This window comes from Tursiops truncatus, chromosome 9, assembly GCF_011762595.2.
Source record: "Tursiops truncatus isolate mTurTru1 chromosome 9, mTurTru1.mat.Y, whole genome shotgun sequence".
Taxonomy (NCBI): Eukaryota; Metazoa; Chordata; class Mammalia; order Artiodactyla; family Delphinidae; genus Tursiops; species Tursiops truncatus.
The window spans coordinates 101,891,471-101,909,259 of record NC_047042.1 but is presented as its reverse complement, the minus strand read 5'-3'; the positions used below and the strand labels follow the sequence as shown (position 1 = coordinate 101,909,259).

At 41.0% G+C, this 17,789-nt stretch overlaps 1 protein-coding gene across 1 annotated transcript in view; it reads right to left on the bottom strand.

The window, feature by feature from the left end:
- DPP6 (dipeptidyl peptidase like 6) overlaps positions 1-17,789 on the bottom strand; it is a 772,816-nt gene that overhangs the window by 399,316 nt on the left and 355,711 nt on the right. The window contains exon 2 of the mRNA XM_033863543.2: positions 7,969-8,083. Coding sequence (XP_033719434.1) covers positions 7,969-8,083 — 115 coding nt within the window. The remainder of the gene's footprint in view (positions 1-7,968; positions 8,084-17,789) is intronic.

The following is a 17,789-nucleotide window of genomic DNA, read 5'->3' as shown; positions in this document are numbered from 1 at the left end:
TATGTTGGGTGCATAAATATTTACAATTGCTATATCTTCTTCATGGATTGATCCCTTGATCATTATGTAGTGTCCTTCTTTGTCTCTTGTAATAGTCTTTACTTTAAAGTCTATTTTGTCTGATATGAGAATTGCTACTCCAGCTTTCTTTTGATTTCCATTTGCATGGAATATCTTTTTCCATCCCCTCACTTTCAGTCTGTATGTGTCCCTAGGTCTGAAGTGGGTCTCTTATAGACAGCATATATACAGGTCTTGTTTCTGTATCCATTCAGCCAGTCTATATCTTTTGGCTGGAGCACTTAATGCATTTACATTTAAGGTAATTATCGATATGTATGTTCCTATTACCATTTTCTTACTTGTTTTGGGTTTGTTATTGTAGGTCTTTTCCTTCTCTAGTGTTTCCTGCCTAGAGAAATTCCTTTAGCATTTGTTGTAAAGCTGATTTGGTGGTGCTGAATTCTCTTAGCTTTTGCTTCTCTGTAAAGGTTTTAATTTCTCTGTCAAATCTGAATGAGATCCTTGCTGGGTAGAGTAATCTTGGTTGTAGGTTTTTCCCTTTTATCACTTTAAATATGTCCTGCCACTCCCTCCTGGCTTGCAGAGTTTCTGCTGAAAGATCAGCTGTTAACCTTATAGGGATTCCCTTGTATGTTATTTGTTGCTTTTCCCTTGCTGCTTTTAATATTTTTTCTTTGTATTTAATTTTTGATAGTTTGATTAATATGTGTCTTGGCGTGTTTCTCCTTGGATTTATCCTGTATGGAACTCTCTGTGCTTCCTGGACTTGATTGACTATCTCCTTTCCCATATGAGGGAAGTTTTCAACTATAATCTCTTCAAATGTTTTCTCAGTCCCTTTCTTTTTCTCTTCTTCTTCTGGGTCCTATAATTTGACTGTTGGTGTGTTTAATGTTGTCCCAGAGGTCTCTGAGACTGTCCTCAATTCTTTTCATTCCTTTTTCTTTATTCTGCTCTGTGGTAGTTATTTCCACTATTTTATCTTCCAGGTCACTTATCCGTTCTTCTGCCTCAGTTATTCTGCTATTGATTGCTTCTAGAGAATTTTTAATTTCATTTATTGTGTTATCATTGTTTGTTTGCTCTTTAGTTCTTCTAGTTCCTTGTTAAATGTTTCTTGTATTTCCTCCATTCTATCTCCAAGATTCTGGATCATCTTTACTATCATTACTCTGAATTCTTTTTTAGGTAGACTGCCTATTTCCTCTTCATTTGTTTGGTCTGGTGAGTTTTTACCTTGTTCCTTCATCTGCTGTGTATTTCTCTGTCTTCTCATTTTGCTTAACTTAGTGTGTCTGGGGTTTCCTTTTCACAGACTGCAGGTTCGTAGTTCCCAATTTTTTTGGTGTCTGCCCCCAGTGGGTAAGGTTGGTTTAGTGGCTTGTGTAAGCTTCCTGGTGGAGGGGACTGGTGCTGGGGTTCAGGTTTGGGTTTGGCCCTGCCTCTGCACGTAGGTCACCCTCTGGCATTTGTTCTTCGCCCAGACAGGAGGGAGTTAAAGCCGTGAGTGATTCGAGGGCTCTGGCTCACTCAGGCCAGGGGGAGAGAGGGGTACAGAATGCAGGGTGAGCCTGTGGTGGCAGAGGCCAGCGTGACGTTGCACCAGCCTGAGGCGCGCCATGTGTTCTCCCAGGGAAGTTGTCCCTGGATCACGGGACCCTGGCAGTGGTGGGCTGCACAGGCTTCTGGGAGGGGGGGTGTGGATAGTGACCTGTGCCTGCACACAGGCTTCTTGGTGGCTGCAGCAGCAGCCTTAGCGTTTCATGCCCGTCTCTGGTGTCTGCGCTGATAGCCACAGCATGTACCCATCTCTGAAGCTCGTTTAAGCAGTGTTCTGAATCTCCTCTCCTCACGCACCCCAAAACAATAGTCTCTTGCCTCTTAGGCAGATCCAGACTTTTCCTGGACCCACTCCCAGCTAGCTGTGGCACACTAGCCCCATTCAGGGTGTGTTCACGCAACCAACCCCAGTCCTCTCCTTGGGATCTGAACTCCAAAGCCTGAGCCTCAGCTCCCAGCCCGCACCCGTCCCAGTGGGTAAGCAGACAAGCCTCTCGGGCTGGTGAGTGCTGGTCGGCACCAATCCTCTGTGTGGGAATCTCTCCACCTTGCCCTCTGCACCCCTGCTGCTGTGCTCTCCTCCAGTCTCCGCCAGTGAAGGGGCTTCCTAGTGCGTGGAAACTTTTCATCCTTCACAGCTCCCTCCCAGAGGGGCATGTCTTGTCCCTATTCTTCTGGCTCTGTTTTACTTTTTTTCTTTTGCCCTACCCAGGTACGTGGAGAGTTTCTTGCCTTTTGCGAAGTCTGAGGTCTGCTGCCAGCATTCAGAAGGTGTTCTGTAGGAATTGTTCCACATGTAGATGTATTTTTGATGTATTTGTGGGGAGGAAGGTTATCTCCACGTCTTACTCCTCCGCCATCTTGAAGGTCCTCTGTGAATCACTTTTTTAAACAGCTTTCCCACCATTGTTTATGCTAACATCTTAATTGAGATAAAATTCACATATCATAAAGTTTACCTTTTTTTTTTAAGTTTACCTTTTTAATGTATACAACTCAGTAGTTTTCAATGTGTTAAAGAATTGTGCATTCATCACCACTATCGAATTCCAGAATATCTGCATCACCCCCAAAAGAGGTCTCATTATGATGTGTTGAGGTAGGTTCATCAGCTGTATCAGATGTACCACTCAGGTGGGGATGTAGATAATGAGTGGGACCATGCATGTGTGGGGCAGCGCATATGTAGGAAATCTCTGTACCTTCCTCTCAATTTTGCTGTGAATTTAAAACTGCACTAAAACTATAATGTCTTTATAATAGAAGAAATCTCATGCCTATTAACAGACATTTCTTACTCTCCCCACTTCCAGTCCCTGGCAACCACTAATCTACTTTTTATCTCTATGGATTTGTCTACTGTGGAATCATACAATATGTGGCCTTTTTGTCTAACTTCGTGCACGTAGCATAATGTTTTCAAGTTGTATCTATGCTGTAGTATGCATCCGTATTTCATTTTTTATAGCTGAATAATATTCCATTGTATGGATATACCACAATTGTTTATCTATTCACCAGGTGAGGGACATTTGGGTTGTTTCTACTTTTTGGCTGTTATGAATGTTTCTATGCATATCTGTATACAAATTTCTGTATGAACATATATTTTCAATTTCCTTGGGTATATACCTAGGAGTAGAATGACTGGGTCGTATGGTAATTCTGTGTTTCATTTTTTGAGGAACTACCAGAATGTTTTCAACAGAGGCTACACACTTGTACATTCCTACTAGTACTGAATGAAGGTTCCAATTTTTCCACATCCTCACAGATACTTGTTATTTTGCTTAAAAAATATATATATATATATTTTTTTGAATTAGACTTGGAGGGTATTATGCTAAGTGAAATGTCAAACAGAGAAAGACAAATACCGTATGATATCACTTATGTGTGGAATCCAAAAAGTACAACAAACTAGTGAATACAACAAAAAAGAAGCAGACTCACAGATATAGTGAACAAACTAGTGGTTACCAGTGGGGAGAGAGAGGGGAGGGGCAATATAGGGGTGGGGGAGTGGGACGTGCAAACTATTGAGTGTAAGACAGGTTACAAGCATTTTTAGTATAACACAGGGAACAGAGCCAATATTTTGTAGTAACTGTAAATGGAGTGTAACCTTTAAAAATTGTATAAAAAATAAATGCACAAAAAATAATATGTATATATAGGCATCTAACTGTGATTTTGACTTACATTTCCCTGATGACTAATGACGTAGAGCGTTTTTCTTGTGCTTCCTGGCCACTGGTATTTCTTTGGAGAAATGTTCAAATCCTTTACCCATTTTTAAATTAAATTGTTCGTCTCTTGTTTTGAGTTGTAAGAATTCTTTAAATAACCTGGACGTTGGATGTTTATTAAAGATATGATTTGCAAATATGCTTCTCCCATTCTGTGGGTTGTCTTTTCAGTTTCTTCACAGTGTCCTTTGATACACAGAATGTTTTATGCTTGCTGACATCTAATTTATCTATTTTTTCTTGAGTTTCTTGTGCTTTTGGTGTCATATCTAAAAAACAGTTGTCGAATCCAAGGTCACAAAGATTTACTCCTATGTTTTCTTCTAGGAGTGCTACAGTTTTAGCTCTTATTTTTCGGTTGTTGAGCCACACTGAGTTAATTTCTGTACAAACTGTGAAGCAGGAGTTCAGTTTCATTCTTTGCATGTAGATACCCAGTTGTACCAGTACCATTTGTTGAAAAGACTACTTTTTCCCCATCAAATGGTCTTAGCACCCTTGTCAAAAATGAATGGAAAATAACTGTATGGGTCTATTTTTGAACTCTACATTCTATTACATTGACCTATATATCTATACTTAGGATAGTACCACAATACTTTGATTACTGTAGCTTTAGAGGAAGTTTAATATCAGAGATGTAAGTCCTTCAACTGTTTTTTTTCCCGAAGATTGTTTTGGCTGGTCTGAGTACCTTGCATTTTCATATGAAGTTTAGAATTGGCTTGTCAATTTCTGCAATAAAACTAATTGGGATTTTGATAGGGATTGGACTGAATCTGTAGATAAATTTGCGAAGTATTGCCATGTTAACACTATTACATCTTCTAATCCAGGAACATGGGGATAGCTTTCCACTTACTTAGGTCTTCTTTAATTTCTTTCAATTATCTTTGGTGATTTTCAGTGTACAAGTCTTATACTTCTTTTGTTGATTTCTAAGTAACTTATTCCAGGGGTCCCCAACTCCTGGTCCATGGACCGCTACCGGTCCATGGCCTGTTAGGAACTGGGCTGCACAGCAGGAGGTGAGCGGCGGGCAAGTGATTTGAGCTCCATCTGTATTTACAGCCACACCCCATAGCTTGCATTACTGCCTGAGCTCCACCTCCTGTCGGATCAGCAGCAGCATTAGGTTCTCATAGGAGCGCGAACCCTACTGTGAATTGCACATGTGAGGAATCTAGCTTGCTCGCTCCTTATGATGATCTGAGGTGGAGCCAAGGTGGTGATGCTGGCGCTGGGGAGTGGCTGCAAATACAGATTATCATTAGCAGAGAGGTTTGACTGCACAGAGATAATAAATCAATCACTTGCAGACTCATATCAAAACCCTATCAGTGAGTGGCAAGTGAAAACAAGCTCAGGGCTCCCAAAGATTCTGCATTATGGTGAGTTGTATAATTATTTCATTATATATTACAATTTAATAATAATAGAAATAAAGTGCACAATAAATGTAATGTGCTTGAATCATCCTGAAACCATCCCTCCCCACCCCCATACATGGAAAAATTGTCTTCCACGAAACCGGTCCCCGGTGCCAAAAAGGTTGCAGACCGTTGACTTATTCCCTTTGAAACTAATGTAAGTGGAATCATTTCTAAATTTCATTTTTGAATTGTCCATTACGAGTATATAGGAATATAAATAATTTTTGTATAATGGTCTTGTATCTTCCAATGTTGCTGAACTCAGTTATTAGTTATAATATGTTTTATTTTTTGTGTTTGTGGATTCTTTAAGATTTTCTATACATGAGATCATGCCATCTATGAATAGAGATAGTTTTACTTCTTTTTTACCTGGGTGTCTTTTTTCTCCCTTACCTAATTGTTAGAATCTCCAATACAATGTTAAACAGAAATAGTGAGAGTGTCATCATCAGAGAATCTACAAACAACAAATGCTGGAGAGGGTATGGAGAAAAGGAACCCTCTTGCACTGTTGGTGGGAGTGTAAATTGATACAGCCACTATGGATAACAGTATGGAGGTTCCTTAAAACACTAAAAATAGAATTACCATATGATCCAGCAATCCCACTACTGGGCATATACGCTGAGAAAACCATAATTCAAAAAGACACATGCACCCCAATGTTCATTGCAGCTCTATTTACAATAGCCAGGACATAGAAGCAACCTAAATGCCCATCGACAGACAACTGGATAAAGAAGAAGTGGTACATAGATACAATGGAATATTACTCAGCCATAAAAAGGAAAGAAATTGGGTCATTTGTTGAGATGCGGATGGATCTAGAGACTGTCATACAGAGTGAAGTAAGTCAGAAAGAGAAAAACAAATATCGTATATTAATGTATATATGTGGAACCTAGAAAAATGGTACAGATGAACCGGTTTGCAGGGCAGAAACTGAGACACAGATGTAGAGAACAAACGTACGGACACCAAGGGGGAAAAGTGGCAGGGGGGTGGTGGTGGGGGTGGGATGAATTGGGCGATTGGGATTGACATGTATACACTGATGTGTATAAAATTGATAACTAATAAGAACCTACTATATAAAAAAAAATAAAATAAAATTCAAAATTTCAAAAAAATTGTATAATATGGGAAATATAGCCAACATTTTATAATAACTATAAATGGGGTATAACCTTTAAAAATTGTGAATCACTATATTGTACACCTGTAACTTATATAGTATTGTACATCAACTATATTTCAATTAAACCATGCAAAAAAAATTAAAAAAAAAAGAAATAGTGAGAGTGAATATCCTTGTCTTATGCCTGATCTTAGCAGGAATACTTTCAGTATTTCACTGTTAAGTATAATATTAGCTGTGGGCTTTTTATAGATGCTCTTTATAAGGTTGGGAAAGTTTCTTTCTTTGCTCGTTGAATGTTTTATCATGAAAGGATTCTGAACTTGGTCAAATGCTTATTCTGCATCTATTGAGATGACCATGTTTTTTTCTCCCTTTATCCTATTAATATGGGTGTATTACATTGATTTTTCATATGTTAAACCAAATTTTTTTCCTGGGATAAATCCCATTTGATCATGGTGTATAATCCTTTTTATATGTTCCTGGTAATTTGGTTGTACTGGCTAGTATTTTGCTGAGGTTTTTGCATCTATATTCAAAAGAGATACTGGTCTGTAGTTTTCTTGTGATACCTTCCTTGAGTTTTGGTTTCAGGGTACAAACTACTCTTTTTCCATTTAAGTTTTGTGATTATAGTTTAAACATACCTCAAAATTTGCCTGCACTTCTTGTACGTATCAAAAATTTTTTTACATTGCATTTTTTCCCCCTTAAAGTCTAATACCCATGTAGTCTATTTATTGAGGATGGGAACTTTTTTTTTTTGTCCACACAAAGTGACACCTAATACGACAAGGGGAATGGATAGTTACACACTGTTTATATATGGTATAATGTTTTCCTATCATGACCCCCACATGTTTATCTTATGGGCAAAGGCTTTCTTCTTGCCCTAATCTCACCACTCTCTTGCTACTAAATTCTTACCACTCCATTAAAGCCCACTTCACATGTTACTTTCTCCATGAACTTTATCATAAAGGGTCTCTCTCTCTCTTTCCTCCCAGCTTCTATACAACTTATGTTTGAAACTTTCAATAATCCATCTCTACATATGTTTTTTTCTGTAGACTTTTGTGGACAATTTTTGTGTATTTTTCTTCCCTGAGAGATTTCTGATTCTGTTTTATACTTCCTTTATTTCATCAGTAGTATCTAATATTTAGTTTATCCTTAGTTCACATTCAATATATGTTGTTTTTATAATTTTCTTAATTCATCCTCGATAACACACCCAGGAATGCCATTAGATATATAAAATTATTATATTTATAATGACCATCTTTAAGCTCATCAAGCATAAATTAATACTTGTGAATTTTAATATATGCCAAGAATTTCCACCCAGTCAACAATTATCTAAACAAATTCAAAGCATGTAAAATAGATCTTTTTTATTGAAAGTGTATTACGTCATTTTAACGTATGGCACAATGAGAATTAGAACCTGGAAAAAATAAATTATATAATGGGTATTTACTTAGAAAAAAATCTCAAAGTAAACTTATGCCCTTTCTCCCTTATAGCAGCTTGCTTTTCCAAGAATAAATGTGAGTACCTGGTGTCAGCAGCACCACTGAGGTGACAATCAGGGAGCAGATGACCAGGATGACAAGCAGTGCGATCGCTATGCCTTTCCAGTTTCTTTGTGGAGGATTACTCCCCACCAGCTCCTAAAGCAACAGCAGGAAAGAGAAACTCTGTGAGTAAAATAAGGAACTAAAATAAGCCAGTGGATACACTTCATTCAAATCAAGAGCTCAGGCGTATTCTCATCCTTGAAACTATGATCAACTCCTTTCTCTGCCCTCTGCCTCAGGGTCCAAAGGCCCCAGGTTCTCTTCTCTATCCCATGGCAAAGCCTTATCTCAAGAAGAATTGGATATTATGTTTACAGCTTTTGTGTAACTTAATGCTTCTCCACCCAATAAACTAGATTCCACAGCATAGGGTGATTGTGGTGTTTCTTATTACAGCCAACCTATTAACCCCCATCGAATCAAACCCAAGTATGATGAATTTTCCAGTCCTAAGACCTCTCTCATCTTTCTCTTCATTGACATCCACATTGTTAAGTCCTATTTCAGGCTACCAAATTCAAACATTTATTTAGCACATACTATGTGCCAATTTTAATCAACGTCTGCCTACTTCTCACCATCCTGGGCCTTTTCTTCCTTCTATAGTTCCTCAAACAAAGCTGTAAGACTTCCCAGGTCTTGCTAGTGCACTGGGTAACCCCCTACCCCTTTTCTAGGTTTTAGTCTCCTCCAGGGGCCGCATTATAGCAGGTGTTGGGGGTATGAGGGGGACCTGGAGACACTGCTAAAGAACGCTAAAGGTTGAAAAGATCTAGGAAATTAATCAGGCATATTGGCTGCTGAGACCAAACTTTCAGTTCCTTTCAAATTAGGATGATTTATATAATTTACAGTCCAAACTAGGATCATTTGAGAGACAAAGGGGGTAATATTAATAATCAATAAATATAATAGTTACATACCAATAATTATTATTATTAATTATACAAGAGCAACTGGGACTCTCCAGGGCAAATTAAGTCATACGGTCACACTGCAAATGAACTACTGCCCCTTCTCCCTATACATAGATCACAAAATATTCTCTTATAGCGCCCACTATTGTGACTCGCATTAACTGCGAGTCAAAATGCAATAGGATGGAGATGGCCTCAAAAAGTAGGCAACGTGATATATAAATACACCCTTATCCAAGGCTGAAAGTTCATTAGAATGTATCAAATTTCTGTAAATCAAAATATAGATAATATTCAACCATGGGATAGTAAATAATATTTGACATCGAAATATTTAATATTGGCTATCTAGGTTATAGCATCAAGAAAAATCTGACTCCAAACAATTAATATTGGCCATCTAGGTTATCCAATTAAGAAAAATTCTGAGGACCATTAAAACCTTAGCAGGAAAGTGTTCTACAGCTTTTAGAAATTTCTGCCAGTATGCTTGTTTGCCATTGAGAACTGAATTTGCCTACTAAAAAGTGGCTTTTCAGCACTTAAAAATAAGACTAAACGTGAGTATGAAATTACGATGGAAGGTTATACTGAGTCAACCTCATTTCCTATTGGATAGGGTTTTCTATGGGAGGAAGTCGCTGGCCAGTGACAAGAAGTGATCAGATCTCACTGATTCAGCAGCTTTTCATTTCATTTACAGAGGAAATAAGCCATTCTCACCAAAGCTGTGAATAGCATAAATCTTGCAGTAGTACTATTCCTAAGACCATGATAGCGTACGTGATCTCCCACAGAACCGAAGTGGACATTTCTCAAACACTGTTCAGATTAAATCCCAGGGTAACAATCAAAACCATAACGGTTTCATACTCAAGACTGAATCTTATCAAGATGAAGAATGATGAAATTAGTGGTATTGTCTTCATCAGCTCAAACAACGGATATCTTCCAAATCTTGTTTCTAATAATAATAATCTAGGATTCTAAAATTTGTTTTAAATATATCTATTAGATGCACTGATAGAAGTTTATATGAAAAAAAAAAAAACCCTAAGACTTCTGCTTTGCATCAACTTCTTGAGCAGCCAGTAGCGTAACTAATTTCCTTGCAAAAGTGTACTTGAATGATGTTACAGTGATGTTCCCAGTAGGTCCCTCCCTGGCCCAAGTACACTCACAATATGGTGTCCAGGTCTAGGCTGGATACTGTCAGAGATAACGATGGACAGAGTGTTTCTACAAAGAGGACCCGAAGACAGAGACATTGCAAAATATGTCATATGAAGTAAGGCTGAAGGAAGGGTTCAGACTCAAAAACCAAATACTTAGTCTCTATTTGAATTATTACATGCCAGACAGAGGACTTCTTCTGCATAGTCCAGATGCCAGAGTTAGAACCAAAAGGAAATTTCACAGAGACAGAATTATGTATCAAAAAACCTTCAGAATTTCTAACTACTAGTATTGCTTCATGACAGAATGGGCTGCTTCACCAGGACGTGAGCAGGGTGGATGAACAGCTCCCAGGGATCCAGGAGGGCGAGCCCAGGGAGGAAGGTGGATATAAGAGATCTTAAAAATGTCTAACACAGTGTACATTCTATGGACATACAGGGCAGGGAAAAGAAAGATGAAGAACCATGAGGTGGCTCCAGTAAGTGGGAAAATGAATGAAAGGACAGTTCAGAAAGAGGACAAAGACTCTGCTCCCTGCATGCTCACTGTGCTAAGAACAGAAAACCAATTCAGTGTATATTACTGGATGGACGAATGCACAATAGGATAACCAAACAGGCGTTGATAGCAGAGCCCACTTAAGTGAAGTGATTCTGGATCACTGATGCCATTTTTTAAGTAGAGATGAACCACACTTCTTTCAGGTAACATTCTTATTTTTAAAAAGCAGAGTAGGGCTTCCCTGGTGGCGCAGTGGTTGAGAGTCCACCTGCCGATGCAGGGGACACAGGTTCGTGCCCCGGTCCAGGAGGATCCAACATGCCGCGGAGCAGCTAGGCCCATGAGCCATGGCTGCTGAGCCTGCACGTCCGGAGCCTGTGCTCCGCAACGGGAGAGGCCACAGCAGTGAGAGGCCCCAGCAGTGAGAGGCCCGCGTACCGCACAAAAAAAAAAAAAAAAAAAAAAAAGGCAGGGTTATTTTACCCACAGAAATGCAGACAGTCTTTAGCCAAATTTCATTTTCAGAGTGCATGTAATTTATTTTTTTAACTACACAAACAATATTACTACAATAATAATAGAAAACGAAGAAGAGAAAAAAAAAAACCACGAACCATCTTGCTAATGGTTCCAAGAAAACAAAAGTTTTCATTTTTCCATCTTCCTCTCCAGTCCTGGTCGATATGCATATTTAATTTTTACACAGGTAAAACCAGAACATAGATCTGGTTTTTGAGTTAGAATGCAGGTTAACAGTGAAAATCTAACTTGAACATCTAATTTGGCATCCCAGATTCAGACTTCCTCATCTTAACTTGCAGGAGTTGAATTATGGAAAATTTGAGTAGAACTGTTCTTGCTTCCCATGAAGGGCAAGAGAAGTTAATAAATTATCCCCTGAAATGCTGAGCTTCAGTAGTGTATCTCTCAACAGAATTACATATTTTTGCCTAGAATGATGAGATTGAGGCTGTAATATATTCTCTGTTCTGTTTGGTAATCATGCATATCTTACAGATGCAATAAAATGGAAAAGCATGTTTACAATTAAACACTGGCCTAAGAAGGTGAACAAATCTCCCATCCATCCATCCATCCATCCATCCATCCATCCATCCATCCATTGATATTTTATCCAGGCTTACTCTGGCAAGCCCTGTTCTGAGACCCTGTTATGGCACTGTTATCAACCCGACAAGTCCAAAAGCTTTCATTTGTTCCATATTCCTTTCTTGTATTCTAGTGCAGGGATGGGGGACAAACAATAAACAGATAAACACACTAAGAGAAGGAAAAAAAACAGGACCAAGGGGGTCTTGTCACCTCTTTGTATATAAAGAGGTCAGATAGATTTCCTAATAAAGAGACATTTGAACAGAAACTGAAAGAAGTACAGCTGGGAAGAAGCACATCAGACTGCTGTTGACTAAACTGTGTTCCCCCTTAAATTCATACGCTGACGCCTTAAACCTCAATGTGATGGTATATGAAGATGGAACCTTTGGGAGGTAATCGCAGTTAGGTGAGGTCATGAGGGTGGGGTCCTCGTGATAGGGTTAGTGCCCTTATAAGAAGAGACACCAGAAAGCTTGCCTCCCTTCTCTCCACCTGTATACGTGGAGAAAAGGCCGTGTGAGGACACAGAGAGAAGGTGACCATCTTCAACCCAAGGAGAGAGCCCTCATCAGATACCACAGCTGGCATCCTGATCTTGGACTTCCAGTCTCCAGAACTGTGAAAGATAAATCTCTGTGTTTAAGCTGCCTGGTCTATGGTGTTGTGTTATAGCAGCCCCAGACAGAGTAAGACACAGGCTGACATCTGAGGGCAAACAATCCAGGTAGAGGGAGAGGCAGGAATACAGTCTGTAAGATAGTGTGTGCTTTGGTGTGGAGGACAGCAAAGAGACAGGGGCCAGGGTGGCCATAGTGATGTGAGTGAGACGACCACACTGAGCAAGGAGGGTGGGAGTCTAGATGCCACAGTGCGGGTTGGCTTTTCCTCTGAGTGCAAGGCATATGAGACAGCAGTGCATGAACCAGACTCCCACAAAAAGATCCCCAGGGGAGCTGCTTCATGGAGAGCAAAGAATATGGAAGCAAGGGTGGGCCCAGCAGGGACCCACTAGGAGGCCAGGGTGATGGAGGTGTGTCCCAGGTGGTAGTGGTACAGGTGGTGAAAAGTGGTTGATCCTGGGCACGTAATAGAAAACGTCAGTCAACCATGCTTTTGGGAGCAGATAATACACACCTAGGTGTCAGGACACATTTATGTACCCCTTTTGCATTTAGAGCCCTCTCTGAGGCTACTGTCTTCTGTGCTCAAGTAAAAAGCCCTTTGCACATCACTCCAAAGAAAGTCTCCCCTCCTTCCTTCTACCTCTGAGCCAAGCCTAAGCCCTCCCCACTCTCTGCTCCAGGAACCATTTCCTCCTGTGTCCCAACCCCCCACCCCCAGCTTCGCACATACCATTGACTTCTGTCTCCTGACACTCCTCTCTGGCAAACCCCTTCGCATTCTTTAGTTGTCAGCTAAAATATCATCTCTCTCTGACATTTTAGGAAGCTGTGCCTGGTTTCACAGGCAGAGTTTATTATTCTTTTCAATTGGAAGCAACTGCAACACTTTGTAAATGCTTTTCTGTAACGTTACTGTGCTATGAAATGATGTATTGAATGCCTGTGTCATCGGCAGACTGGAAGCTACTTAAGGAAGTGGGCTGGATGTTCATGTTCCCAATGCCTGGTGCAAAGTCTGGGACACCACAGCGCCCAGGGACTGTGGGCTGAATGGACGAATGAATCCACGGATGCCTTCATGAGAAGGAACGTTGTTGTTTGCCGGCACAGCTGTCAGAGACGCAACTGCTGGTTGATGCGGAAAGTAAAGCGTTAATACAACCCCAACTGCATTAACTATGCCATAAATAGCAATCGGTCCTAAAAGACGTAATGCAAACTGACATCTAAGTCTGGCAATCCCCTTGTCCCTAGTGACATAACTCATACTTATTTTTAACTCAGGCAAAAAGAAAAACAAGGAAGTAAAACCAAACTAAACGCTTTCCTAGGTCGTTGGGTTGTTTTAAATATAAAATTCACCTTTCTAGAATGCTATTATCTTAGCAATTCATGATTAGAGCTTGATTTTTTTTTTTTTTTTTTTTTTTTTTTTTTTGGGTACGCGGGCCTCTCTCTGTTGTGGCCTCTCCCGTTGCGGAGCACAGGCTCCGGACGCGCATGCTCAGCGGCCATGGCTCACGGGCCCAGCCGCTCCGCGGCACGTGGGATCTTCCCGGACTGGGGCACGAACCCATGTCCCCTGCATCGGTAGGCGGACTCTCAACCACTGCGCCACCAAGGAAGCCCAAGAGCTTGATATTTTTGTGCCAATTTTACAACTGAAATGCAAGCAATACAGATTAAAACAATGCTTACAGACTCCACCACGTCCCGTGAACTGATTCAAGAATAAGTCCACGGCATGCTGCCTCCCTAAAATCGATGTATCTTATCTCATCCTGAGCTCCATCTGTCTCACAGAATTCCCTGCTGCCTTTATCAGACTTCATGCCTTCTGATGAGGAGCAGAGATCCAAATGAAAACTCAGGGGTGATTATTTCAAAAGTAGAAACTGAGACTACAAAGGTGGAGAAAAGAAAGGAAGGGGTGGGAAACTAGAGGAATCTAGAGCGTTGTTGTCACAGGATAAATGCAAACGTGTCTGAAAGCCCATTATAATTTATGAAAATTATAGATACCTGAATAAACATTGCTTTACTATTTACTGCGCTCACTACCAATGTCCCAGCAACATCTGACATACAATATGGGGAAAAGTCAAAAGCACATTAAATTTCCTGTACTTGATAAAGAAAGTAAACGATACAGAGATCACATTCCTTTCATCCACTCTCTTTGCACCCCAAGCTCTAATGAGGAGAAATCAGCATTTTAACTTTTGTTGGGTACCCAAAGTAGGGTGACGCAGGTTGCAGCTGTGAGACTCCACCACAAAGCAGTGCATTCCTCAAGCAGCAATAACCGACTTGCATGTTTCCATGCATCACAGGCACTTTGTTTAATGCACTGTGGGTACAGCCTCACGTGGCTAAATGGACAAAGGAGCCACGGCCAGCAGAAGTGAGACTGGAGGACGATTTCTGCATAATACTGAGGCCTCTCCTAAAGAAGCCCCCCGTCCTAGGAGGTCAGAGCACGGGAAGCTGCAAGGGCAGGAGCGCTGGGCGTGGCGGAAGGAGAGCAGGGCCCGCAGCGACAGCCGAGGTCCAGGCCTTGCCAGCCGTGATGGGAACAGCTGGCGATTCTGCATTTTATTTCCCGTGGCTGAAGGCAGAGGGGTCAGTCAGATGGCCCACTCACCACAGAAGGAGGAAGTGAATTCAGTTGTTTTTCTCACAATAATCCATCTTTGAGCCAATCAATCTCCTCTTCTATCAAGCAGCTTTCAGAAGAATATTAAGACTAGAAGACTGTTTCTGGCTCTCAAAATGGAAAGAGACCTTCTCTGGGATATCACTAGATCCAAGCTTAGGTCACTGAGAGTTTAAAATATTCCCAGAGAATATATGTGAATCAGCAGCTCAACAGAGACTGGATATCCTTCGCAGGGAGAGTTCTCCACTCCTTGAAATTCTTCCCTCCCATGACTGTTGTTTTGTGTCTTCTAAGTACTTTGGGTGCTTTTGCTGGTTGTGAGCATGAGGAACAGATGAAAGCTGTGGCCACAAAATACTAATTAACGCCGATTCCATGTCGGTGACTCTGTAACTGACTATAGGGCTGGGGTGGGCTGGGCAGCCAATCCTGAAAGATGGAAGCAACCAATGCTGTGTGAGAGGGAGATAGTGCTCATGGCGAAGGGTGGAGCCTTACCCTTCAAAAAGCTTCTGTTGATTTCACTAATTAGAAATTAAATTTGGGGACTTCCCTGGCGGTCCAGTGGTTAGGACTTCGCCTTTCAATGCAGGGGGTGTGGGTTCGATCCCTGGATGGGGAGCTAAGATCCCACATGCCTCACGGCCAAAAAGCCAAAAAACATAAAACAGAAGCAATATTGTAACAAATTCAATAAAGACTTTAAAAATGGTCCACATCAAAAAAATATCTTGAAAAAGAAAAAGAAATTAAATTTGGTTGACAGGCCCTTCTTTTGACGTCTGGCAGTTAATTACGAATCATCACCGCCTTAGTACAGAGAGGAGCTGACACGCCCGCGCTATCAGACCCATGCTCCGGAGACCCCTCTTTCCCTGGGCACTGTCTCTCCATCATCTTCCTCCGGGTTATACGGATGCCCCACTCCTTAGGTTATCCTGGGCTCTCACCACCTGTTCTCTGTCAGCCTTACAGACTGATCTGGGATCCACTCTCCTTTTCGCCTATGGATTTGGAAACTTCCGAGGTTGACTTACATAACATGAATTTAACATAACATTACCGCCTGAGGGCACAGCACTTTGAAATCGAATCCACCACTATTACTAAGGCAGCTGTCACCCTCTACGTGCAACTCAACAAAACTGTTGGAGGAGTAATCTCCTGTTCTACCAGTTCCTCTAGAAAAGGAAGAAGACCAAACAGGCAAAATATTGAGTGTAATTATCTATCTCTTAAAACTTCTTCTTCATTATTTTTTACTTGCAAACTCATCACCAGAAATGAAATTATTTTAGGCTCTTCAGTTTAACTGACTGTGTCTGATAGCTTCTTTATGAAATTAATTCAAAATGTTAAGTCATTCTTACCTTCACAGCTCAGGCTAACTTGGACCTATTTTGATAGAATGTTTTAAAGGTATCATGTTGTCCCATAAATCACAAAAGCAAGGGCACTACAACCCCATCACCATCGGAAGAAATTTCACAATATATCATGCCCAAGAGAAACCCCTTTCAGTAAAAATATGGCTATGAAAGTAAGTGGCAGCATTTAAAATCGAGCATTTGAATCTCACATTGCTGTGTATGATAACGATGCCTTCAAAGCATCTTTAGATACCGTCTGTCTTTGCCTTGACTCACTGAAACCCACAGGCAATTGTGAGACAAGTTTCCTATACCAGGGCAGCTTTTTAGCAAGCTCAACACGTCATTTCCCGATGTCACAAATCCCTGCAGGCACTCAATAAATATTAAGTAACTAACAAACCAGACTCAAAGGCAAGAACCACCGGCAATTTAATGACAGAGTCTAAAATAATTTAGCTCATTTTTTCAAAAGGGCTCGCCACCCTGATGCAACCGTCTGTCAAAGTACTAGATGCCTCTTGACAAATGATCCCAACTGCCCTCCTCTCCCATCCATGGGTGCCAGAGCTATGTTTCCACACTGTGAGCGCCCCCCTCACTGCCTCAGCCTCAAGTAACTGGCCCAAAATGGGTCAGAAGTCTGCTCCAGGATTTTAGGGGTGGGGTTAAAATACTGTAGTAGGGAAGAGCCCCTGTACTCTCTTACAAGTTAATCACTAAAGAGTGTTGCCTATAAGCTTCAATTATACATAACGGCCCATCTCTGGGAACCCTGCTTCCCAGGCAATAAGTGTTAAGCTAAAATACCTTTGTCTAGCTCACAGGAAACATCCTGACTGGGCCCACCTGTGAACGACTGCAGGGAGGAAGAAATTATCACATCCCCTCCAGAGGCTGATGGGAACCAGTACGTGTTTGATTTTATCCCCTCCCCTTTCAGTATAAAAAGAAGCCTGATTTCTAACTCAGGCAAGATGGTTCCTTGGGGAAGGAGTCCACCATCTTCTCGGTCTGCCGGATTTCCAAATAAAGATGCTATTCCTTTCCCCAACAACTGGGTTCCAGATTTATTGGCCTGTCGCGTGGCAAGCAGTACGAGCTTGGACTCGGTAACACTATTCCAATTTATTCTTGCCTTTGTCACGCAACACCAGGATGGAAGCGGAGGGGGGTGGCAGGAGGTGTCTACTCCCATATGGCATACGGCTTCGGAAGGAAGGAGAGCAGGCTTACAGAATATGAAGAATGAGTTATACCAACACACAAAGAGACAAGAAGAAAAGAGAGAGAAGAGTCCCTATTGGTTTGAATTTCTTGACCTAATTTTTCTCCCGAGGCCTAAATAAATTTTTCCCTTAGATTTAACAGCACACTCCTGTTTCTTTATGAAATATTTTATTTCCCATTTTACTTAAACTAGTGTGAGCTGAT